The sequence below is a fragment of the Lolium rigidum genome, chromosome 6, assembly GCF_022539505.1.
Source record: "Lolium rigidum isolate FL_2022 chromosome 6, APGP_CSIRO_Lrig_0.1, whole genome shotgun sequence".
Lineage (NCBI taxonomy): Eukaryota > Viridiplantae > Streptophyta > Magnoliopsida > Poales > Poaceae > Lolium > Lolium rigidum.
The window spans coordinates 184,339,763-184,366,026 of NC_061513.1; the positions used below are offsets into that span (position 1 = coordinate 184,339,763).

General features: G+C 44.3%; 1 protein-coding gene, 1 long non-coding RNA gene and 1 pseudogene across 15 annotated transcripts; 2 read left to right on the forward strand and 1 right to left on the reverse strand.

The window, feature by feature from the left end:
• Window positions 1-369: 369 nt before the first annotated feature.
• LOC124668349 (vacuolar cation/proton exchanger 1a-like) lies at window positions 370-5,023 on the forward strand. The gene is made up of 9 exons (XM_047205509.1): window positions 370-828; window positions 2,326-2,393; window positions 2,508-2,536; window positions 2,935-3,131; window positions 3,239-3,754; window positions 3,859-3,975; window positions 4,090-4,180; window positions 4,279-4,349; window positions 4,644-5,023. Exons 1-8 carry the CDS (start codon window positions 523-525, stop codon window positions 4,344-4,346), a joined length of 1,392 nt encoding a protein of 463 aa, XP_047061465.1. The 5' UTR covers window positions 370-522; the 3' UTR covers window positions 4,347-4,349; window positions 4,644-5,023.
• Window positions 5,024-15,450: 10,427 nt separating this feature from the next.
• On the forward strand, window positions 15,451-16,323 carry LOC124663622 (annotated as a pseudogene).
• Window positions 16,324-19,253: 2,930 nt separating this feature from the next.
• Window positions 19,254-25,665, reverse strand: LOC124666999. Of its 14 annotated transcripts, XR_006991119.1 has the most exons (13): window positions 24,970-25,665; window positions 24,826-24,876; window positions 24,663-24,734; window positions 24,081-24,170; window positions 23,726-23,802; window positions 22,783-23,027; window positions 22,536-22,633; window positions 22,369-22,430; window positions 22,064-22,274; window positions 21,167-21,228; window positions 20,724-20,887; window positions 20,134-20,303; window positions 19,854-20,001 (listed from the first exon to the last, which is right to left on the reverse strand). It is a non-coding gene; the product is annotated as an uncharacterized LOC124666999 (long non-coding RNA). The 14 variants fall into 14 exon arrangements; XR_006991121.1 differs by adding an exon at window positions 19,254-19,402 and having other exon boundaries at window positions 19,954-20,001; window positions 22,783-24,170; XR_006991113.1 differs by adding an exon at window positions 19,254-19,431 and having other exon boundaries at window positions 19,954-20,001; window positions 22,783-24,170.
• Between the last annotated feature and the right edge of the window lie 599 nt (window positions 25,666-26,264).

A 26,264-nucleotide genomic window follows, 5' to 3' on the forward strand; every position in this document is an offset into this window, starting at 1 on the left:
GCGGGAAGCTGCGCGGAAGCTTCGTCCCCGTCCCCTCCATTAACTGCTGCTGCAAACTGCACCGTATATGGAGGTGTCGTGGCATTGAAGCCGAACCTCCTTTCCCTTGTTAGATCGATCGACCTATACACCACACAAACAAACCGTGTAGGTTCACATCTGTAATCTCGTTTTCGTGTTATTCTTCTGATGAAAAGAAAATATCCCTAATCTCTATCTACCAGTCCATTATTCTCGAGTATTTCTGAAGATGATCATCGCAAAGATCCATCGGTCATAGCTTATCCTGGTGCTGGTAACATGGCGTGATGGCCCAATAATTCAATTGCTAGAGAATAATTGCTGTTATGCTCCCCCATAAATACAGGCCTCCTCCGCCCATCTCGCACAGCACGACGCGAGGGTCGGACGTACTTGACGCGAGCCGACTAGGGTAGTCCAGGTAGAGACAATTGCCCTCGTGGCGCCGCACTAGTTAGCTGCCACCCAAGTACACCGATCCAGCCCTTCCTCCGCCCCGCCATGGATCACTCCGGAGCGGCGATGATGGAGGCGGGCGGCGCGCCGACGAGGAAGGAGTCCGGGCGCCTCCCGTCGCGGCACGGCAGCCACCCGCACGGCCACAGCGGGCTCGCCCGGACGGCGCACGGCATGTCCTCCTCGTCGCTGCGCAAGAAGTCGGACGCCACGCTGGTGCGCAAGGTCCCCGTCGCCTCGCTCCGCCCGGTCCTGGCCAACCTCCAGGAGGTCCTCCTCGGCACCAAGCTCGCCGTGCTCTTCCTCGCCGTCCCGCTCGCCGTCGCCGCCCAGTGCTTCCGCTTCGGCCAGGTACAGTAATTAATTAATTCTGCATGCACTCTCTGTCGTGATCAGGTGACAGATTAGGATTACACTCTACTCTCCACTCTCCAGCCTGCCTCACCATCTTCTTTATTAATTACTACACCTTTCCCTTTTGTGTCCTCTCCACATGGGCAACTGCACCACACGCTGACACGCACGAGACACGTACTGCACTGTGCTGCTCCACGAGCTTCTACTGCAACTGTTTTTCTCTAAAGCTAATAAACTATCAATATGGAACAAACTAATTGCGAAACAAACTCGTGTTTAATACCAAATGTTCGTACTACTACTGTACTATCTTGTGAGAATGGAACGACATAGATGCTTATCTGCTGTTGGTGAAACAGCGCATATATGTCAGGTCAGTCTTTTTTAAATTTTAATAATGGTGTCGTGTAGGCATCTACACACACTGTACATGGTGCTAACGACTACTCACCGTCCTGTTTAAAAATAGACATGCTATAAGCTTAACCTAGTCGCTTGCACCACTAAACTTTGATTGCTTAACCCGTATCGATCATCTGTTGCGGGGGGTAAACCTTGATTGCTTAACACGCAGTCTGTTTTACCAACATCAAATTATGTACAGTGCTCAGTAGCTTGATCCGGTTCAGATCAGTCCTCTGCTCTACAGTAGATTACCAGAACCTTAATTAGCAATAGAACCTTTCCTAAAGCGGGGGCTGCACGGATGCAGAAGGAGGGAGTACGTCGTCAGTCAGGGTGCCATCACGTAAACCTTCATGCCACACCGGACTAACAGCCAAATGCACACCGCCAAGAGAAGGGTAGACACGACATAGCTGTGCGCGCGCGCGGGTACATCAGTGTACGCTATGCTGTCATTATCTTGGCTTTGGATGTTGCCAACTTGGCTGCCACTACCTACGCTAAGCTAATTGTGTTCATCTTGCCATCTTCGTCCCGTAGTGGTAGAGCTGTTTTCTTCCGATACTTCATTTTGGTAGTTTGGTGAGTTTGGGATTATCATCTGGTGCACGTTTGCATCCCGACCACCCTTTTGCACATACACACGCTCTTTGGTTTGCACGATTATTCCAGAGATGTAGGAATGGAATTATATGCAGAAATGAATTATCATACCATGCTCAATCTTACAGCAAATCAGTTTTCTCAAGAATAGAATAATGCATATTGTTTTCTTGCAAAACACATTAAATTTCTGAAGAATAATGTTCAGTTGGTATACTAAAACACTTGCAATATTCGTGCAAACCAAAACAGTCTCATAGGATAATTTTATAAGAAATGGAATCTTCTCAAATTAGTACGAAATTTCAAAGCAAACAAAGAGGTCCAAAGGTTTGGGCACATTACCATAAGTAGCTACAGTTTTTTTTTCTTCTATTGCTCAAATTTACCATGAAGTTTCTTTGAATCGAAGAGGTCCAAAATTTTGGGCACTACTTGTTTTTGTTTTTGTTTGATCGTTTTTAACTAGATCTTGATTGGCAGGTATGGGTGTTCGCCCTTAGTCTAATCGGCCTTGTTCCTCTCGCTGAGCGAGTTAGCTTCCTCACAGAGTAAGTCTTAGTCTGCATTCATGTTACATGCTGTTTATTAAAAAAACTCCTTGTTATGGAATACTTCATTTATATTTCTGCTGAAACCTGTTGTTTTGTTGGTAATTCTTTCAGGCAGCTTGCACTCTACACTGGCCCCACTAGTAAGTCGCGCTAAACCTTCCAAAACAATATAGAGCACTATTTGAACGAGCAAATCTACTTTCAAACATGTATTTTAATCAATTTATTTATGTTGGATCAACCATGGTAATGGTAGCTACGACTTCGTAGACTTACTCCCTCCGTTCACAATTAGTTCGTGTTTTAGATTTAGTCAAAATCAATATTTATAACTTTGATCAAATATTTATGAAAAATATCAGCATCTACAATATATTATCTAATTAAAAATCTTTATGAAGTAGTCATATAGTTGATACTGCGGAAATTGATATTTCTTGCATTTTTTTTTGTTAAACTTTGCAAAATTTATCTTTAACTAAGTCGAAGTAAATAAAAAGGGAGAGAGTATGTGATTCTGATTGTGCATTTGTTGCAGTCGGCGGGCTCCTGAACGCAACCTGCGGCAACGCGACGGAGCTCATCATCGCGCTGTTCGCGCTGGTGGAGGGTAAGATCGAGGTTGTCAAGTGCTCGCTGCTCGGCTCCGTGCTCTCTAACCTGCTCCTCGTCCTTGGTACCTCCCTTTTCTGCGGCGGCATCAAGAACCTCGGCTCCGAGCAGCCCTACGACAGGGTACGTACGTTTCTCTGTCGAGCTCGAGCAGATCAGACGAGATCGAACAACGCAAATATTCTTATGATTGATGTACGCATGCATGTACGATGGATGTGTGTCCGCAGAAGCAAGCGGACGTGAACACGGGCCTGCTGGTCCTGGGCGTGCTGTGCCAGTCGCTGCCGCTGCTGCTCCGCTACGCGGTGAGCTCCGGCGAGCACGCCGTGGCCACTGACACCACGGTGCTGGAGCTATCCCGGGCCTGCTGCTTCATCATGCTCCTCGCCTACGTCGCCTACCTCTTCTTCCAGCTCAAGACGCACCGCCAGCTCTTCGAGCCGCAGGAGGTGGAGGGCGGTGAGGAGGAGGAGGAGGAGGCCGTCCTCGGCTTCGGGAGCGCCCTCTTCTGGCTCATCCTCATGACCGTCGTCATCGCAGTGCTCTCCGAGTACGTCGTCGGCACCATCGAGCCCACCTCCAAGTCATGGGGACTCTCCGTCAGCTTCATCAGCATCATCCTGCTCCCCATCGTTGGCAACGCCGCGGAGCACGCCGGAGCCATCATCTTCGCGCTCAAGAACAAGCTCGACATCACCCTCGGGGTGGCCTTGGGGTCGGCGACACAGATCTCCATGTTCGTGGTGGGTACAGTCACTGCATTGCATATGCATGTCTCGTGTCCAAATCATGCATGGTGGACAGATGGAATTTACGAATCTGCTGCACTGTTTTCCGATCTTGGTAGGTGCCATTGAGTGTCCTTGTCGCTTGGATCATGGGCATCCAGATGGATCTCGACTTCAAGCTGCTAGAGACCGGCTCCCTGTTCATCTCGGTGCTAGTTACAGCATTCACCCTCCAGGTAATGGAATTTCTACTACTAGTAAAATTTCGGCTCAGACAGCAGAGTTCATAAGCACGTAATGAAATTCATCAACTGTGAAACAATTTCTTATGCGGTGAGTATGATTCGCAGGATGGCACATCGCATTACCTCAAGGGGGTCCTCCTCCTCCTGTGCTACGTTGTCATCGGCGCTTGCTTCTTCGTTACCAGACAACCAGCACGTATGTCTCCCCTTTAACACCGTAACAAACATTTACATTCGCTCCCTTGGTTTCCTGTCAAGCTGTTCAGATTTCAGAATATATTCTCTGATTGACAGATAATGCAAACAGCAACGGCATCCTGCTAGATGTACCAATGGGTCCCATGAACGTCCAGATCGCATAAGTGGTAAGCTTGCATTATCTTGTCCTAGCTAACCTCCTGAAAATTCATTTAATAAGTGCAAGAGATCTTAGATTTTGGCCAAGAAGATGCCCTATGGCATTCAAAAAGAAAATATATATTCCTTTCTCGCCCCACCCCTGAAGTTTGTAAGTGTACGTTTGTCATGATTTTGTAACAGCTAGCGTGAATATTGAGTAGCTAATGTGTCTGATGCATGGATTTGTTAGCAACATGGCAATAAATGCTCACAAGATATTTTTTGGGCTGTCGTGCGATGATCGATTGTGAATTTTGCAGATCGACAGAGGCCTGCCTGAACAAACCAGCATCCGTGCAAGACCGAACGGGGACTGTTCGAGCCTGTAGCCACCAAAAGACTATACCTATCTTCTGTGCGCATAATTTGATCTTGATGAGCCAAGGAAGATCCATGAGGAGAATTCCCCATATTCAGAATCTCATCCAGTAGGACCGTTGAGTAATTGTTGCGTGAAACGTATGCCAATCGGCAAGATATGTTTATTTTATTTTCGAATATTATTGTACTAGTAATTTTCTTTGCCTCTTAAATTGTTTAGACTATTCGTCCAGCAATAAGGTTAGCTCATATTACTTGTCTTAGCCATATGTACTCGGCGTTGGCGAGTTGTTCATTTATGCAGATCAGTATGATAGTATGTCGTGAAGCATATGTATTTTGACCCGTGTCAAAACTTCTTCATAGAATCATAGGTGCGGCCCTCCAAATGTGCTGTGTGACTTTTTATTGGACTGGCTTTGCATCTGACTTTAAATTAGAACGTTACAAGCTGTTAAGCAAATGCTCTTACAAATCAGTTCAAAAGGATCAAATAACCAAAAGAAAAATGCAACATAATTACACAAACAAGCACAAAGCCCACTACCAATGGAACAATATGCTGATGGTTCTTTTTTTAGGTAGGCCAGTAAGCCGCCTCATTAAAAACCTCCCGGTCCCCTTCGATACCTGGTACGGAAAAGAGTGTGTAAAAAACTTGCTGCCTCTCCGTTACAATATGTTGATTGTTCTAGTAAATCAAAACTACCGAAATGACAACAAGAACTCAGCAGGCGTCCCTACACATGGGTAAGGAATCCATCCATGGGAGCAACCCCAGGCCATTAGCACATGTGACAATTGGTCGACACATAGATTGCTAATGACCTTCCCAGGCGGCGCGATGGGAAGGGATGGGGAGGCGGCGGCCAGGGTTTTGGCTCACCCATGCGACAGAGCAACACTAGGTAGTGTGACTTCTGGCACGGCCACATAGGCATGATTTAACCAAGACTTAGTTTGCATTGTATTAAATGGATACGAGACAAGCGGGAGGAGGCGGCTAGGGTTTCAGCTCACCCTTGCGACATAATTGGCGTGTGACTTCCGGCAAGACCACATAGGCATAATTTAATCAAGACTTAGTTTGCATTGTAAATAGATGTGAGCAAGGGCTAATGATGTTTTTGGTTGGAATGAAGCAAACAATGTCCCGCTCAATCTCATTCGTGTAAATTTAACATAATCAGTAGAGAATGTGCGATGTGCATCTATTGGCCAAAGAACACGCCTTCAAACAAGTACGTTGCAACGTTCGAGGGATCTTTATCTATGAATATGAATGAAGGATATCTTGATTTTTGCGGTGTCATCACCCATCTCGTCACCCATCATTTAAATATTTCAACTAGTTTTTTTCTCAAATCAAGTCTATGTTAGAAATCCCGTCCTTGTATTTATAGTCCGTACCTTTCAACCAGGTCAATCAGGCCAAGGCCGTGGCATAAGCCTATTTAGGAATAAATATTGAAATGGTTATGGGCATATGGTAGTTTCTTGCATCAAGAATGAGCTTCTCAGTCTCACCCAAGAAAGTCTCACTTTCCCCTAAAGAAACGAAGAAAGTGTCACCTCTATAACAAATGAGAGTGTTTTCCTCAGGAGAGTGAGCTTCTCAAGATCCATCTTTATACACATCATCATATTGCCATTCATGACATCATACTATTGATTGAACATTACAGAAGTTTGAAATCTTTAGGCACTACCAAATCCCCATTATGTGGTCAACCAAGTATGCTGAGATTCACCGTGATATTGTATTTGTTGGGCCTGAGTCTTGCAATTCTTCCTACTTGAGTTATATGTATACCATCAATCATGTCATTAGGGATGACATCATCAAGAACATTATCTCGTTCCTCTATAGATGTTGGCCACATTCTTTGGTCAAGAAAGCCACAAGACTAAGCTCCCAGGAGGCCAATGGGGAACACCAACAAGACACCTAGATGCACCAGGATGGTCTTGATGTGGTAGCTGGTAGGCCAACAATATTTGGAAACATCTCGTCGCCATGTTCCGCGTGTCGCCACTGCTAACAAATTTTGTTAGAGTCCTAACTCGGTCACGCGACTCTGCATTTTTTTAAGGAAAAAAGACATTTTTGGGTAAAGGCACTATATTACTTAAATTCTTTCTGCATAACTGAGATGCATACAACCGCCAATATCCAGTAAAACAAAATATAAAAATAAAAAATGCGCAAAACAAGTACTCCTCGCAAACTGAAAATGTGTCTAAGTTGATGGAGGACCAACCAATGTGGATAAATCTATCCCTTGCTCTGTCTGACAACCATATAGACACCTTCACAAACATGTTGTGATTCTCCACACGTTGTAGAGATGACCATGAACATAGCAAAGTTGTGTACTGGTAGATTACCTCCATTAGAGAATTTTGTATCATTAAGAACATCGTCATTTCTACACAGCCACAGAGAAGAAATAATGGCAATCACTCCCACACTAATAAGTATTTTAAACCTATGATTCACCCCGTTTAGCCAATTACCAAATATATTAGCAACGCTACATTGCGGGTATAATGTATAAAACCTTAGACTTTAGCGGAATTTTCATTTTCCATTTTTTCTTGTTATTATCAACTGGTACTTCTAGCTAGATTAATGTCTTGTACATGGAGTCCATTGAGAATTTGTCACTCTCATGTAGACTGCATTGAAATTCGATGGGCCCTCGCATCAATTGGACCAAAGTCAAATGTTGCAGCAAAGCATTCCATGATGCAAGCCTAAGACCAATAAGATATCTTCTGAACGTCACATTTTGCGGGGAAGATTCCAACAGCTTAGCAATCGTATCGTCTTTGTGATGCACAATATTGTACAAAGCTGGATACTATCCCGAAGTGTAGCATTATGTAGCCATCTACCCACCCAGAACCTATTTTTCGAGTCGCCCTTAATTGTGAATGAACCATATGAAAAGAAGTATTTCTTCGTCATCATTAGCCTAAAACACAAACACGAGCCCCCAATTTTCCAATAAACCCTAGACATGCACATGTTCCTATGTATTTTATTTTTAGAAGAGTTTGCAACACCCCATCTTCTGTAAAAATCTTTAAAAAGAAATTTACCTAAAAGGGCTATGTTCCTAACCCCAAGGTCATGAATCCTCGGTCCTCCTTGATCTTTAGAATAGAAACTTCATTCCATTTAGCTAGTTGATACTTATTTTTCAATCCTTTCAACCTTGGTTCCGGAGGAACAAGTCAGAAAGTTTGAGAAAAAGAACTATCTGGTTTGATTTGTTCCTAATAGAGACATGAGATGATCATCTTAGGGTGACCCCTTTAAATAAATTCCCTTCATTCCTGTCAATTCTTGACCATTTATCTGATAGTTCGTAATAGTTGGGGAGAAAAGTTTATTCATTGGGGGTTAACCTTCCATTCAGGTCAAAAGGGGTGGAGGGGATATGCATTTGTTGTTCTAGTCGATCAGGTCCATAGAAGGATCAAATTGTATTCGAGGAACAAGGGATACAAAAAGGTAACAAGAGACCCATTAATGTGTAATATGCAAAACTTAAATTAGTCAATTCGAGCCAATATTGTCAATTTATCCTGAACTTCTCTCTTTTTCTCGGTTAAGCAAGACCTGCCCTTTTTTTATCAATTGCCGAATCGACGACCTATCTATGAATAACAAGATTTTTGGATTTGAAGAAAAAAGGATTCTATTAATTTTCATTTTCCATTTATTTGGTTAGTTTTATTAATGAAACTGAAATAATTAACTAAAAGCACTTCACAGTCTGTGTTGGTCTGAGAGGAAGACGACACCTCCACTTCTCTAGGTATCTCCTTGCCAAAAGAGTATTGATCAGAAATAATCTAATCGTTGCAAAAAATATTTTAGGTAAATGTAAGAAGGAAACCATATACATTACCATGTTACTTAGTACTAAACTAATGAGAACCGATCTTCCGTCAAGAGATAATAGTTTTTTATTTTCAAGTACTTAATCGCTTTTGTAGACTTTTCTCGACGTGTTTCCATTCTGCGTTTTAAGTCTCCGATAATGTATCGGGATGCCAAGATAGTTGGCTGCAAATTGACCTTACCCACAACCAAAAAGTTTGGCATAAAGGGCATTCTCGTCTTGAGACTCAGCGAAGCAAAACAACTCATTTTTATGAAAAATAATTTTAAGTCATAAAAAATCCTCAGAAGCTGATAATATTATTTTCAAATTTCTCATTTTTTCAAGGTCATGCTCCATAAATAGGATCGTTTAGTCAACATATTAAAGGACAGATAGTCCACCATCCACCTGGCATGGGACAACTCCCTCAATTTGGCCATTGTTTTTTCCACGCTCTCTAATTATAGCTAACATACTAACCACTAGATTGAATAGCATGGGTGATAATGGATCACATTGCCTTAATTTTGTTTTTATTTAAAAGTAGCTGACAACGTCATCATTGACATTGATGGTCACACTTTCTCCAAAAATAAAATTTGGATTAGAGCATGCCACTCATCAGAACAACCTTTTTTATTCCGAGAGTCCACCGAAGGAAAAACCACTTAACTTTATCGTAAAAAATTTCAAAGTCAATCTTAAATATTACCCCATTCAACATTTTTTGATGTAGCTCATGGATTGTTTAATGCAAGGTTACAACCCCATTTAGGATATTTCTTCCTTGCATGAAAGACGTTTGAGTGGGACGAACAACATGGTCAACCACTAAATATCTTGAAGCTAACATTAAGAAGGCAGATACCATATATTGTTGAATCTTTTTTGCTTCATTAACCTTTAGCTACAAGATTATCTCACAAATTTTTTGAAGAAATAAGTCTAGTTGTCTAACATGAATGTTAAATAGTGAGGTTGGTATGTCTTGTAATAATATTATTATCCTTTCAGTTATCTTTTTTTTCTCAAGGGGTAATTGGGTGAGTAATCATGTTGATTGGGGCAATAATTAAGTCGTAAATGTTGTTTTGTATGTTTTGTTGAGGTTAGCCCAACAAAAAGGTCACACTCTACATGGTTCTTTTTTTTCCATGTGCGAGGATCCGTAACCACGGGACTCCAAATTTGCCACGGGATAAAGCCCCCAAAGGACATCAAGACTATTTATCGGACGGTTAACAAGATTGGACACGTGTCCCTTCGGGGGCATCCAATAAAATTATAACAAGACTGGACACCCGAGAGAGCTCATAGGAATTCAAAAAAAAAGGCTCATAGGCTATCTAGTTTTGATGTCTTGAAATTTAGGGAATTCAAATCATAGTGAATATTTTTATAAAAACCTTTTGGATGATGTATGACTAGAATTGTCAAATTCCTCAGGAATGCACCAATACCATCTAAGGAAATTTCTTGACGAGGACATGTCGATGCGCTTATCTGCATGCCTTTTTTTCTTAGAAATCATCTGCTGAAATTTATTCAGTCGACAACATATTATCTAGTTGTACAACCTCACCTAGAGATCTAAGCATAGTGTCATAAAAAACTACAGAAACATCCACAAAGAGAGCAACATGAGCACAAGCATGTGCCGGCTTGTTCGCTTTCCTTTTCACAAACTTAGTAGAACAATCTTGGAAGTATGAGAGTAAACACTTTATCAATCTAACCAGTTGGGGGCACGAATATCGTTGCTCCTTCTCCCCATACCATGCCTTCGCTATTGTTTGACAATCGTCTCAATTTCAATTTGGGGCCAACCCTTGAACAAGCCAAAAGCATTGCATGCATTTCCTAGAAATTTGCACGCTAACATTTCTCTACACTGTGTGCTTTTTTTTTGAAAATGAATCAAAAATTTGCTATTTTTATTAATAGAGAAGAGGATTAGATGGCCAGTTTATTAGCGAAAAAACAGCAAAAAATTGGCACAAACACTTTCGCCGAATGTAATGGAACACGATCGCCGCGAGAGCATATTCATCCACCCTAGCTACCCACAAAAACTGCAAACACACACCACCAAAGCAAGGACCGTCATCGAGATGACCCACCAACATCATCATCATCACTTTACAACGACTCCGACTTTCCGAAAAAAGCGATCACCAAGGAAGATCTTGCTATAGCGGAACTGTGAAGCTTAAACCGACCTTTGCTAAGCAGGTGACTCCTCGCGCAGAGACTAGCAGCTCCAACTATGATTGCAAGCTCCAGAGAGGAGATTCGTAAGACCGCCTGTGCGGAAAACTATCTTCACCACCGGACCGTTGTAGCAGATCATCGTATTCCCCGAGTAGTTCCCTGGTGTTGACGCTAACTTAATTAGTCCTGCAGCCGTTGGCACCTCGCAAGAATTAAAGTTGCGAGCTCTTCGTGATTCCGAGCTCTAAACCACTCGGGCTTGGCGAAGAAGCTGAGCCAGCAGTTAGGCCGTTGTCGCTTATATTCGATTAGGAATTCGAGAATCTCTAGTCGCATCCCCAAATAACGTCCGGCAAAAACGCCGGATTGGTCGTTTGGGCGACGCCGCGGCGTGGTGCCGTGTTTGGGGTCTTCCGTTCCTAGCCGCGTCCCCCAAACGTGACCTTCAAATAAAAAACAAGTGTAGAAGTCGTGTCCGGGGTCTCTGATAGAGCCTCTATACACAGGGATGGGCTGGGATGCCGGACAATATTTGGAGCACGCCCGGACCGAAACGGTCTTTGGAGCGCGCAACTGGGAGAGGTTAGAGCATCTCCAGCCGCGTCCCCCAAAGCAGTCCCCAAAGAGATTTGGGGCGCGCCGGACAAAATTTCGTTCTCAGCCGCACGCCCCAAAATCTCCTTCCGTCCGACGCGGCCCAATATAGTGTCTGGCATCCCGAGTTCGTTCCCGCTCCACAGGGGACGCTCTGGGCACGCCGGACACAAAGAGGAGGCGAGGAGACGCGGGCGCGACGCGTCAGCGACACGTTCAAGTTTAACCTAACCGTCGCCTACCTCGCGACAAATGTTATTGGCGCGCAGCGATGGTGCATTTTCCGCAGAGGCGCCGTGAAGCGTCTCGTCGCGGCTAGCTCTCCGTGCCGACGTTAATGAGCGCCACTGCTCCAGTGCCTCCCTCCGGCCTATGTCCTAGTTTGTGTAAAATCATGTTCCCAATTATGTATTAGTTTGTGGAATGTTCCTTCTCTCTATTGAAATAAAAATGCAAAAAAAGAGTATTTTAATGTTAAAAGAAGTTTTTTTTTTCTCGATAAGGGGCACTTTATTACTCAAAATAATTTTAAAAATTACACCCAGCCTTTGCATAACTAGGATGCACACAGCCGTTTAGTAGTCCAGTATCAAACAAAAGCCTTTTAAAAAAAAGTTTGGGGGACGCGCCTAGGAAGCAACGCCTCCCAAACGCGGTACGAAAAAAACACATCTTCCAAACGCTCGATTCGACGCCGTTCGACGGATGCTTTGGAGGACGCGGTGCCTGGCGTGCCTCATTTTCCTTTGGGGGATCGCAACTGATGATGCTATTTAAGATGTCACATTTATGTCGACGATAGAAACGGCCGGCTTGGCTCGGTATACCGGTGCATGAATACTCCAATAGTGATACATGAATGTTTCGTGTGGACAATACAGAGAGTCGCAAAGTCGAGATGAGCATGGGCGGATGCATCGGAATCACGGTTCCACGGTGGAACAAAGCCCGTGACCTGTGATTAAGAAAGTTGATCATTTGGCTAGAAATGCATAACTGAATAATACTCCAAATAAACTGACTCAATTTTATCTTGATTCCTATTTTAGTGCGTAAAAATAGGTTTAATTTGGAACGGAGGGAGTATGTATTAGGAAACTGTTGGGCGTCCCCCGAGGGATCTGATTCCCCAGCCCCCGGGTCCCCAGCCGTCGGATCAACCATTTTAACGGTTAGATTAGCATGTAGCAAAAAAAAACACCTCCGGGAGCAAAAAATCACCCCCGGCAGCAAATGACTGAAGCAAAAAACAGTTCGTTCAGAAAAGAAAATAAAAAGGGCTGGGCTCACCGGAGACCTCGCCGGAGACCACGTAACAAAAAAATGTGCTAATCTAGCAAAAATGAAAATCGTCGGAGACATCGACAGAGAACTCACCGGAGATATCGCCAGAGACAACGTAGCAAACATATTATACAATTGTAGCAAAATCGTAGAAAAGTTGTATCAAAAAAATTATACTAGTGTAGCAAAACAACAGAACTGTATTGCACAAAAAAGTGATATTGTATCAAAAACACATAGCACTTGTAGCAAAAAAAAAGTGCTAATGTTGTAAAAACAGACATCGTCAGAAACATCAACGGGGACCTCGCCGGTGACCTCCCCGGAGACCCGGTAGCAAACATATTGTACAGTTGTATCAAAACCGCAAAAAATGTTGTATCAAAAACTTATGCTAATGTAGCAAAACCGGCTTTCGCCAGTAGCAACGCCAGAGACCTAAGTCAGCAAACTCCCGGTAGCAACGACCGTCACCCATGACAGCAACTTCGATGGCCGCCGGCAGCAACTCCGCTAGTCTCATGTATCAACGCCCGTCGCCCATAAGGTAGCAGCTCGGAGGCGGCCGACGACAACGATGGGGTGGCTGCAGGAGGAGGTAGGCGGCGCGATGGCATGGGCAAACACCAGCGAGAGGGAGGCGCGGGAGAACGGCGGCTCGGCGGAGGAGTGCGCGAGCGAAGGATGTGGAGGGGATCAGGGCAGGGGAGCCGGCGACCGCGGGGGACGATATCCGTGGCTGCAGCAGGAGGACGAGTTTGGGGCAGGCGGCGGCCGCTCGCAGGGCTTCTCTAATGGCTCCTGGTGACGGGGCTCCCGGCGGCGGGCCTCCTCCGATGGCTACTGGTGACGGGGCTCCTCCGACGACTATTAGCGGCGGAGCTGTGGGAGGGAGGCGTGAATGGCTGGGGTGGCGGTGCGCATGGCCGGAGCTGCGGCGGCTCGCGAGGTAGAAGCTACGGAGTTGCCCGTGGCGGTGTGTGGCCAGGAACGAATCATGGGAGGATAAGGCTGGGCCTAGATATTTCTTGCAGATGATACTGTGCCACGTGGACGAAGGAAACCCGCACGATCGGTACGATCGAACGTACGCCCACCAGGAGGTTGCGAGAGCTTGATCCCCCGGGGGGATTGGAGCATTTCCCTATGTATTACTACCTCCATTTCAAAGAATAAGACGTCCTTGTTTTACGTGTTTTTTGTTTGACCAAAAATAACTTCAAATAGATAAACGTTGTTTGCATAAAATTAGTATCATTGAAAAGTGTGTTTCAATACGAATCCAACGATACTAATTACATATAATATAATCAATATTTTGTTGCTCAATTTTTATGGTTAAAGTTCATCTTAAAATATGCGTGCACCTTATTTTTAAAACGGAAATTCATGAGCGAGTGTCAGCCATTATTCGCAGTTCGCAGCCTACCGATGCAGAAAAAGGCGGAGCATCAAACTTTGACCCGAGCCTAGTGTACTGTAGGAAGTTCATGAGCGAGTGTCAGCCACTTATCTTGAAGCCGCCGCATGAACAGTGATATCGTTGCATCAGCCGTGACAATACCGCGCCTCTCAAGCTCCCCTGCCGCATAAATGAACCCATAGGCGTAGCATCAAGAGTCAAAGAAACCAAGCAGCTAGCCAGGGCCGGTCCTGAGGTTTCGAGGGCCCGGGGCGAAACTGGAATCTAAGGCCCCTAATAGGAGTATCGAAAATGAATCATTATACTCACATCGTCCTAAAATATAAGGTGCCTTTTAATATTGTTGGTCAACAACTTATAACTTTAACTATGGTTTGTACTTATAATATGTTCTCAAAATTTGTATAAATATATATATTAATTGAAAGAGATTTGCAAGACAATGCAACAATATTATTTATTTATTATGAAACCACATAATTTGTTATATAGTGCATTAAACACCGTTCAAAAAAACCTGGCTTATACTTTGGACGGAGGGAGTATGAAGTAATGCATAATGTTACCTCAAAAATAGCTTAGTATATCACAGTGCACTTTCCAGATAACATGACGACATCGACATGTAAAGAAATAATTAGTAATTAGAAACAAGTGCAAAGATACACAATTACTAGATTAAGTCAACAAATGCTTACTGATCATCACGTGTTGAACTCACAGATCACAGACCCAATGATATACTGTATATTCCAAAATAATGAACACTTCCTTATCAATCATCCCTTTGGAACAACTAAAACACAATGTTTATCACCATCAATCCAAGAACGATCTACAATTATCAGAAATTAGGGCATAGAATAGGCCACTTATATGGGAAGAATCGGAGAAATACATGTGGGCTGTCGCACCGTCCTGATGGCCAATTTCTTCTCCGTGCTCGTTTCCGATGTTTCCCCGCAGTCTCTGATCGGGAGACAGCGAGGGCGGCCATCCGCGAGCAGCAGTTTCTAGGGTCGGCAGTTTCGCGATTTGCACTTAACAGAAGCGTACACGGTACACGTACGTATATACATGCACCGATCGATCTCATCTCAATCTTCTTGAACCCTTAGTCTGGTTGCGGTAGTGGGCCTCTCTTATTTCCTGCGCTTATTTACTGCCGATAGGCCCTTGTACGCCTTGTACCTGAAGAAGGAGCAAAGTAATACATAGCCCAAGAACTGGGCCTCTAAAATTTCTGGGCCCAGGGCGGCCGCCCTGCTCGCCCTGCCCCAGGGCCGGGCCTGCAGCTAGCCAAGCATACCCGGTATCCATTCCATCCACTGCTCGGCCATGCCATCCTCGTCCGCGCCAGCGGCCGCCACGGCGGCGTCGAAGCGCATCATCCTGGTCCACGGCACGGGCCACGGCGGGTGGTGCTGGTACAAGGTCGCCACGCTGCTCCGCGCCGCCGGGCACCGCGTGGAGGCCCCGGACCTCGCCGCCTCGGGCGCGGACGCGCGCCCGCTGCGCGACGCGCCCACGTTCGAGGACTACTCGCGGCCCCTGCTCGACGCGCTCCGCGCCCTCCCGCCAGGCGAGAGGGCGGTGCTGGTGGGCCACAGCTTCGGCGGGATGAGCGTCGCGCTCGCGGCGGAGGAGCTCCCGGAGAAGGTGGCCGCCGCCGTGTTCGTCACCGCCTTCATGCCGGACTGCGCCGGCCCGCGCACCCGCGCCATCGAGGAGCTGCCCCTGCTCGACTGGATGGACTCCGTGACGGACGACGGGCACGCCCCGCCGTCGGTGTTCCTCGGGCCCGAGTTCTTGCGGCGGCTGCTGTACCAGCTCAGCTCGGAAGAGGACTACACGCTGTCACAGAGCCTGGCGCGGGTGAGCTCCTACTACGTCGCCGACCAGAAGCAACACCCGCCGTTCAGCGCGGACCGCTACGGCGCGGTCAGCAAGGTGTATGTGGTCGCCAAACAGGATCTGGCCATGATCGAGGAGTACCAGAGACAGATGATCGCCAGCATTCCCGTGGCGGAGGTCAGGGAGATGGAAGACGCCGACCACATGGCCATGCTCTCCAAGCCGGAGGAGCTGGCCGGACACCTCGCCGACATTGCCAACACCTATGTTTGATCCATCTGCTCAACCTCCAGTGATTCGCTGGACATGAGTCTGTCTATGGCATTCATATATACATGTCCAAGTCGACTGAGATTATACTAGTCTCGTGTTCATTTGCAGAAGTGTAATTTTAGCGGAAAAAAAAGCAACTTTCAGACTTTATCGAGTCAGGAAAGGTGCAATTTCAGTTTGGTGTAATCAATTTATAGCAAAGTGCTACTTATCTAATTTGACTAAATTCAGAATTGACTGAGACTTAAAAAGTATCTCACTCGATTTAGATTTAGCAAACACGAGCATAATAGTCACATCTACCTTGTAGGCTGTATCACTGCATTTAGGATTACATCCTTTTTTTTTTAATTAAGAGTGTGTTCTACTTCTTACCCTCTTTTAGTTATCTCATTTCAAATATGTCCGTTGCCTCTTTTTACCCCGAGCATGTCTATTCTAAGTCGACTAAGAAAATCTTAGTATTTCTCAGTTAATTTACAAAATTATTAATAAATATATTTATTTATTTGCGAATAGAATACCGGCATTAAAAGAAACATCTAACAGTACAAAGCAGTCCAGAAAAAACGAAAATTACAATGAAATACTTGAGAAGCCCTTCATCTTCAACCTCCAGACCGTGTCGACGGCGCGCCGCCACTGCCGCTCCTCCCTAAGTTGGCCTGAGGTTGTTGCTTGCGAACAGGAAGTCGCCGAACGGGTCGAAAAGACCACATCCGTCCCGGAGACAAGAAGTAGGATGAACTACCGATGAAGCTCCTTGACGATCCGAAGATCTCCACAGCCAAACAAAATCCTCGAAGACCACACCACATCCACGAGCTTCTCGACGTCGCCATTGAGATGGGGTTGAAGCCGGGGAAACATTATTGCACGAGGTGCCACCATCACCCGAGAGCCGCCCCTACAAACAAAAACCCTAAAGACGGGAAACGAAGCCCTCAAAACTGGGAAACGGAGCCCTCCCGCCGACGAGAGCTGCGATCCGCCGAACTTCCTGGATCGAAGGCCATAAAGGTGGCCAGATCGGAGGCGGCCGCCGACGGGAGAGAACCCTCACGAGTGAAGGGGTACGATTATGTTCCAATAACTTTTTATCTAATGTAATGTTGTCTTGTTCTACCGAGAATTCAAGTAGCTATAGAAAATAACGCCTTGTTGTAGTGTTTTATTCTCATTTTTTTTTGATAAGGAGCATGTATTAATATTACGAAGATATCAATTACATCCAGCCTCTGCAATAACGTATTGCTCTAGCAGCATTACAGATGCACACAACCAAAAAAATCTATTTCTTGAAGCGGCAACGCCAACACCACCAAGACAATACCAGAAGTCCAGCTCCTCCAAAAGCGACGTCTTCAAGAAGGAAACGGTGCACAAGCACCGTCGTCGTCCGATCAAAGATCTTAGGTTTTCACCTCGAGAAAGTCCTCCTCATAAAATAATTCCTTTAACAAGATCATTGCTAGACACAACAAATTAAGGCCAGATCTTGGATTTTCACCCTGAGAGGTAATACTGTGAACTTCACATGTGCTAACGCCCCCACTTACGATGCCACTTCTCCTAGTCACGGACTACCAAGCCAATTCCTTGTCGCCACAAAGACTAGAACCATCATACCTAGTCCTGAGATCCGGACATCAATGACATTCCCCACCGACTGACTTCACCATGGAACGAGAAAGTATGCTCCCTAATGGTAACAACCAGCAGAGTTTCGCATCGCTCCCTCTGAAACCAATTGTTGCCACATTTTAGTCAACGGTGAAAGGAAATGTCAATTGGCTTAAGGGTTGAAAAGAGATAAAAGTTTTCGAAAAGATTAAAAGAAACAAATCTTGAGGAGGTTATGGCCACATGTATTTATGTTCTTAGTTGCATTCATGTAGGAAACAGAGTAGGCGGAGAAGAAAAACAGGGTGCCCCTGCTATCCATACTAGATTTAGATGTGCGCCTTGGCGCACAATCCCGTGAAACTCGTGTCGATGTACATTTTTTACATGATAGCGATAAAAATTAACTGCTAACATAATAGCACATTCCTTAGTTTAACAAAACAATGTCTTTAGGTTGAAATTAGGATCAGTTACATGAAACTACAGAATAGGCGAGCAATAACATGGACAGATACATGGGTAAAACTATTGCGTAGTTCAGAAGTTTGTAGCAGAAAACAAACATATTATGTATAATTAGATCAAACAACTTGAGGAGGTTGGTGGCATTGTGCAACCACAATATAGTAAAAAGCATAAGATCTATGCCTTGTGCTTTCGTACAAATCAAGGAGTAAAGGAATCAATCTTTTGCCGAAATGAAGTTGCATATGAACCTAGGCATTTGGTGTTCTATTACCAAGCTATGTGTAACCCCTGGAACTTCATAAATTGCAAACCCAGAAAATATATAGAGACCAAGTTATGATAGCACATTTACTTATTTAGCATTTGACCAAGTACACACATTATTATGCAAGACTTAAATGAAGGAGTTGCTCTAGGCACCCAAAGTCCCAACTTAATACACAATAAGTACAACTGATGATTTTTTTTTTTGACATGGAACACTCGTATTCCACTAAAACACGACATAATCGCCGGTCACCCAACAGATTGTATCACCAGGGAAGTTCATAGTCCAAATGACATGGTCTCCTTGAAATTCACCTAAACCTTTAGCCGCAAGCTCATGAGCCGGCTTGTTACAGGTTCTAGGCGCAAAAGCCACTCTAGCCTCAATTAAATTCGTTTGAAGTCTAAACTTCATGTCACTGGTCAAAATACCGAGAGGGGAAAAGGAGTAGTCTGAGGTTGTCATTGCATTCACTGCCTAACAAACTTGCCTCACCTGATATACACGCTAACATTTTGATCGACCTCTCAAATAACTAAAACACAGTCAACCAGTTTTCCTGAATCTAAAACATGCATCATCATGAGATAAAACAGTATGGCTGAAAATTCAGATTATTGATGTTGCAAACTACTGACAAGAGAGAGAAGAGTTCTGCAAGTTCCTCTTGAGCAAATATTAAATTATTAATAGGTATACACATAAAGAAAATGGGAAAATCCAACACAAACTGTAGCGAGTAAAACATGTGGTGATGAGACTGCCATAGCTTCGGCAACCGGTGATGCCAGCAAGCGGGACCTGGACAGGTAATTCTTCAACATGTGCAGCTGAAAATCACAAAAAAATTCAAATCTAAAACATAAATATTTAAAAGAGTACTGCAGTGGAAGACTAAAAAACTGAACCACAAAATGCATTGGAACATTGGTGTTGATGGCGGTAATTTGATCATTTTCAATTGCAGGTCAAACAATCAGCTATTAGAATCGAGAATAATGGCGCATGGGGTGCTTTATTAACAAAATGGTAATTCATTTGAATAGAGTAGATTCCTTCCCGTTCTACTCTTTTTTTCCGGTATCCTCCATAAATGGTGCTTTACTGGGCGCAGGAAGGGCTTTATTATCATGTATTTGACAATACGAATACTAAATTAGAATAATATTCCTGTAAAAAATGCATCAGCAACAATATACCATTTTAAAAAGCTCCTTCAAATAATCCATTTCTAGACATGCAAGATCAAAGGTGGTGTAATTGTTTTACCCTGTTACGAATAGATAAATTTGTGTATGACAAACTCGTAGACTAATCTTATTTGTGTACATACTAAGAAACATGGGACATACTGCAATAGTAAATTTTCTCGAGCACATCATCCATGAAAGAAGCAATCTCTGGAAATTTCATTGACAGAAAGCATGGTCAGCCTGAGAATAAAGGTTGTAAACTTAAAGCACATTGTGATGTTTCATTATCTAGATGTATCCAAATCAGAGAGGAAAAATATAATCATCTGCCAACTGTACCTTGTGTTTGTTCCCAAATATTGTAGTGATGGAGAAACCGGCTTAAGCCCCATACTTCACAAATATAGTAATGATGTAGAAATCAGCATAAGCCTGATACCATTGTATTTCCAGAGTTTATAGTAATCCCTCTCCTCCACAGCGAAACATTCACTGCAAATGCTTGAAATCTAAAATGAAAGATTTTAAGTTCATAGCTCACACAATGATTGGTATAATGAAATGAGAGATAAAACGAGCCAAGTAGAAACGAAAGAAACGTCACGAGAGCCAGGAAGACAAAGCAGCCCAAAAGAAAACACATCAAAAACCACGGAAAGACAAAGCAACCCAAACTAAAAAGATGACCACCGACCGGGTGACAAAGGAAGAAAGAAATCCCTAAAGCGAGTAGAGAAACATCTTGACAAAATTATTTTGCAACCAAAAATCTAGTATCTCGGTGTTATACTAAATATTTTCTCAAACAAAGATACTGCGGATGGCCAGAACTTTATTACCTGCATATATAAAAATCTCTGAAAACTGAACTTTCTGAAACATTTTCTATGAAATAGCAGACCAATCAAGCAAGGGCCAAAGCGACAAACCTGCAAGTAAGAGTGCGGAAAACGTTGGCACCCATGAACGGAAGTTGAGGTGGATGAGAAAGCAGTCGAGCATCATATGCCAACCATGTACATGGAGACATAACGGTCCCTCACGGCCGCAGCTCTGCCTCGCTGCTCAACCAATGGTCAAGACATCGCTCCACCTACATCAAGGATTTTAATTTCCTGCTGTGATTCTGTTTGCTACTAATCTTTGGGTCATTTTTTTGACGTTCATACGAAACAACTAAAATCTAAGGGCAAGTGACCAAGTCTCTGAATCGCATAACAAATGTATAGAAATACATAAATTATTTTGACATCTAATGAGATGCCAATGAAATTCATATATATGTATCCTCGATGCATAGTTAAATAAGCTTCAGATACTAAAATGGTTTAACTCAATACGAGCATGGCAACTGATAAAATCTATATCATACCTGAAATACTGCAAGAGCTAGTAGCACATGGCATGTTTACGGGGTTCAAATAGTAGGCTAGCCTGATAAGAAAAGGGATAAGACTCTGAGCCATGTCAATGAAATAAGCAAGCCTCAAAGGTTGGAGATAGGGAAAATTTGCTACGAGACACCGTTATTTTCCGGTCTTTGCCAAAACACACCACTAAAACATGTCTTTGCCTGATACCATTATAATTTTGGATACGTTTGCCAAAACACATCATATGGCCCAAAACGGATATATTCTTTTTTTTATTGCGAAAATACTAGATTATTGAGAATCAAACCGGTTTTGCTTCTCATCTAGTCTACACAAAAGAAAACAACCAGACTTTGGGTTTCTTCCATACGTGTAGGGACGAAGGGGAGGAAGCCCAGCATCTATCAGCGACGAGATTTAGGAACTGCTGCCGTTGATCTGATTCTCACCACCGGCGAGCATGCATACGATCGTCCGGGGACCGGCGCTATCGGCCGCCATCGCTGGCGCCCTCGACCGCACTCACCGACACCCTCGCGCTGAACAACAATCTGCTGGCGGCCATGGATGCTACACAGCATGGGTGCCCGATGATTTCTGCCCAGATTGTTTCCCAGTCACGCCTTATCTATATTGATCCCAAACCGGATGGCTGGGCCAAAGTTTTTTTAACTACCAAAATAAACAATCTAAACATGACGGGGATGGTTATCCTAAGCAGAAATTATCAAACTTTCCGTTTTGGGTCACATAGTGTGTTTCGGCAAACGTACGCAAAATTATAATGGTACTAGGCAAAGACACGTTTTAGCGGTGTGTTTTGGCAAAGACCAAAAAATAACGGTGTTCCGTAGCAAATTTTCCCTTGGAGATAATGTGTGTGTGAGAAAGAGAACCTGTAGGTCTCCTTTAGAGAAGAGGTGGAGAAGAACAGGTTGGTGTACTGATGGCTGGCGTCCTCGCGCCATCAATGATGATGAGAAGGAAGAAGATGCCAGGCGCTTTAGCACAACACGTCAGATAGGTGCAGGACAGACGGAGCTCACAAGCTACTCCTCCAAGGGACGGCACGGCAAGCGGCGGCGGTGCGAGCGTCTGTCTATGGATCTGTCCATTGACATAAGAAGTCCGTACAGATCATTAACTCAAAATAACGTGATAGTTAGTAGAACAAGAAATAACCTATATGAATCGGGGCTACCTAGTAGACAAAGCGTAGTTAATAGCACGCACAAAAACATAGAAGAAACTTCTTGTAGCAACCTGGAAGACCATGGCAAGAAAATCAAAAAGGGGAAAGGTATAAATTTAAAAAGCATGACCAAATTGACTTACATGACCGAGATGTACCAAGCATTTGAAGCTTACCTCCTACGCAATCCATGAGAACTTTGATGCTTTCAGTTAGCAATTACGAAAGAGTAAATCGGTACAAGCGTGCTCATACTACATATTTCTGCATCTTCCTACAAGTATAAATGTTTCAGTTAACAATTACAAAACAGTGAATCAGTACAAATCTAATGTAGTAATGCTCTGAATTGCCGACCGGTAGTAGACATTGCAAACCGCTGTGAAATTTATTCTAGGAACTAAGGAACATAGTGACACTTACCAGATGCATGCTCTGAACCAACTGACAAAGCCTCATTACCACCATTGCGATCTTCCTAATGCTCCTTGGCCGGTTTCATGGTTTTCTTAACAATATTTTTTGCGAGCCATTTTCTTTCTAGGAGTATTTTTATTGGATTTTGGTTATAGGAACCTTGGCATGAGGCTTTTCATTCCGACCGTGATTCCATGGTCCTTATTAGCGATGCGGCAAAACATGACATAACCAATGCACCACAAAAGTACCTAGCGATAAATTAGTTGTAAGAATGATATTATGAAGATTCAATGTAAGAAAAGAAATTGGTGTACAAGAAACCTTATTTAAATTTTCACAGTGAATTTCCTAATACATAATTGTAACCCTTCACCCTGCTAGTACCTTCAATACACAGAACTAAGACCAAAAATGCCATAGTTTCTACCGCATCACATTAAAGCATGTGACAACATACCCGCAAAAAAAAAAAGCATGTGACAACAGAGAAGAAATGGTTTTCTGAGTTGATTAAGTAGGCAAGTAGCATGTTTCCTATAAATAAGATCCTACAGGGTGAGAACTCATCACATTGGCTATCTATAGGATCTTGAATCATTCATATGATAGTTTGGTTGTTAAAAAACATTTGTGTATTTATACATTCTCATGTTCAATTGTAACCATCAACCACTAATCTGGTAGGAAGAAAATATGTCAACCCCCTAATAGTATGGAGTTCTGGTTCAGGGAATTTTCCTCACATACAGAATACAAAATTTATACATATCAAACATAAAAAATAAGTAGCACTGAAGCACATGGATAAGAGCAACAATCCAGAAATAGATATATTTATGGTGCCATAGATATAAGTAGTAAACAGTACAGGGAAGTTGCATGAAAAAAGTATAGGTTCACTGGTTATTTATGGATACCAAACAAAACCATCCAGAAAATACGATACCAAAATAGGCCAGATTGGTCTCCTCAAGCCACCTGGGCCAGGTAGTCATCTATGAACCCGTGCAACTACAACATTGCCTGGACACCAAGAAAACGGAAGGCAAAGTTTGTGTCACTTGGTTGGAACTAATTAAAAATATAACGCTTGTCGTTCTTGAATCTCATAACACCAATGTGTGGTTTGAGACAATCAGGAACTCAACAAAGTACAGAGGCAGATTCTGGAGGATTTTTTTAAGGTATCTCTTCTCTGAAAAACATTTTGAGTGAGTTTGTAGCCTACAATATAGTATAGGGAAGAAAAACAAATCTGTAGCACATCATTTTCTGGCTAGATGTCAGGGTATTAGTGGTACCTGAGTGGGCATGTTCCTGAAGCTCTTCATGAGCTGGTTGTAAGTGATAATGTAAACGCTGCTACCATGGTATAAAATCCCCTCAATTCCCTACCAAAGAAAAGGTAATTTCCAGTAGGTCCATATCAGATACTCTTTTTTTTTGAAACGTTGTCCATATCAGATACTCAATTATTTTAAAGGTGTCCTAATAAGATTTAGCGATAGAATTTTCTGAAAGCCTCAGTGAGTGGTGTCATTTTCCCTCCATCTACTATCATATGCATCACGTCCTTGCCCTACTCACAGACCCACATTAGATTTTCACCCACGAGGCTTGCTCCGGTGCTCTCCCCTAAACAAGTTGAAGGGTCATAGTTGGTTCTTTTTTCCTGTGTTGGGTCCGCTGAAACCCATATCAGCCTATGTATATCCGTTTATGTTGATACGGTATGTGTACGTCACGTAAGAAAAAAATGAAGAAAAGTTTAGAAACTAAACATATTCATTTGATTTCTCTTGTATATTGAGCCATTAAACTAACACTCAGTGCGACTGCAGATTAAGCAAGCAACTTCCGCGAGTTTTTGGACATCCACTCACCCTACAACCTGTCGAGCCTGTGATGTACCTCGCAGCAACTTCTCCTGAGGTTAACCTCCACTGGCACCCTGTCTAGAAAATAAATATACCTGTCAATGACATGCTGAAATTCCTTTTTTTTTACATCACTATAACCAAGACCATGAGCAGTAGTAGAGCATACCGTTCTCAATGTTGGTTGCTGCCCTTGAAGGTGTCGCTGGCCCTCTTCTTTCTAGGGCAAAATAAAAAAGAGCACCTACCATGACTAAACGATACGATATATCCCACTCTAACATGCAGTAGACCAGGTTAGAGCAGCTACTACCTGGAGGATTTGGTGAAGAACACATAGCAGATCAGAAAGTCTGCAGCACGTTGTCGCTCGAAGAAGAAAGCCCCTCTCAGCTTCTTGGTCTAGAAGCTATACAAACCCTCGATCTTCAACATGACCAGGAGTATACAGACCTACATGTGTCTACCAACAAATATGTGAAAAGGCAGCTTGCACGGGCATAACAACAAATAGTTCGCAGGCAACAAACTGAAAGGGAGGTGACCACGAGAGTAAATCAAAATAAAAAAAGGGAAAGCTCACGAGGGTGCAGAGAGAGGAGGGAGTGGGCCGGTGAGGGTTGGTGGCAGCAAGTCCATGGCTTGGCAGAGCCCCCTTCTTCTCTATTGGTAGAGGAACTGAAATAGGGAGGGAGGAACGAGAAGGAAGAGCTCACCTGGGGAGATAGAACGAACAGCAAAATGGATCGGCGCAAGAAAAAAGATGAGATTTCTCCATTCCTTTAGAGAGAGAGAGGGATAGCCTGGTGGTGTCCTTCAAAGAAGAGGTGGAGGATGGAGTATCCCACGAAATTGCCTAGCAAAAAGATCTTCAAGAGAGAGAGATGATGAACCTATACGTGGAGGTTGGACGCAGCAACAACAATCCCGTCCTCCTTCTCACCGGCAGGCGTATCGAGGTAAACGGAGGACTTCAGAGCCAGACAGCCGCCGCTCATCCGCGGCCAGCGAGCGCAGGCGCGGCCACTCTTCTGCCTCCGCGTCTCCGGCGGCCAAGGCTGCTCCCCGCCGCCGGTCGCCGCCCTCCATCTCCCGGCCGCCGTCCCCGTGCGCCCGCCCGCCCCCGTGCGCCTCCCTGCCGCCGGCGCTCTCCCGCCCGCCCCAGCCATCTCCGCCGTCCGACGACACGCGGTTGCCGCCCTCCCCAAGAGGAACTCGCCGTCCCTGCCCTAGAGGAGGAGCTTCTGGGCTGGTGGCCGGCCGCCATTGGAAGAGGATTGGGGGAGGATGAGCGGGAGGATTGGAGGAGGAGGCGCTGCAGGGGATTGTGGAGGAGGAGGGGGCGACGGGATTGGGAGCTGGCGGCGGCGGCGGCGATGGGAGGGGCGCGAGGGGGAGAGGAGGTCGTGCGAGGCGGGTGAGAGCGGAGCGAACGGGCCGCGCGGGCTTTCACACGACCCGTGGATAAAACGCGGGTTCATGGGAGGGCCTCGCGCCCTGGACGAAATCGACGGTGGAGATCGCGCCATGTCAGCTCGATCTGACGGCCGAAAATCCAAAGCGCTGTGAAGCCCCCTATGAGGGGCATCATATACACCTTTAGATGAA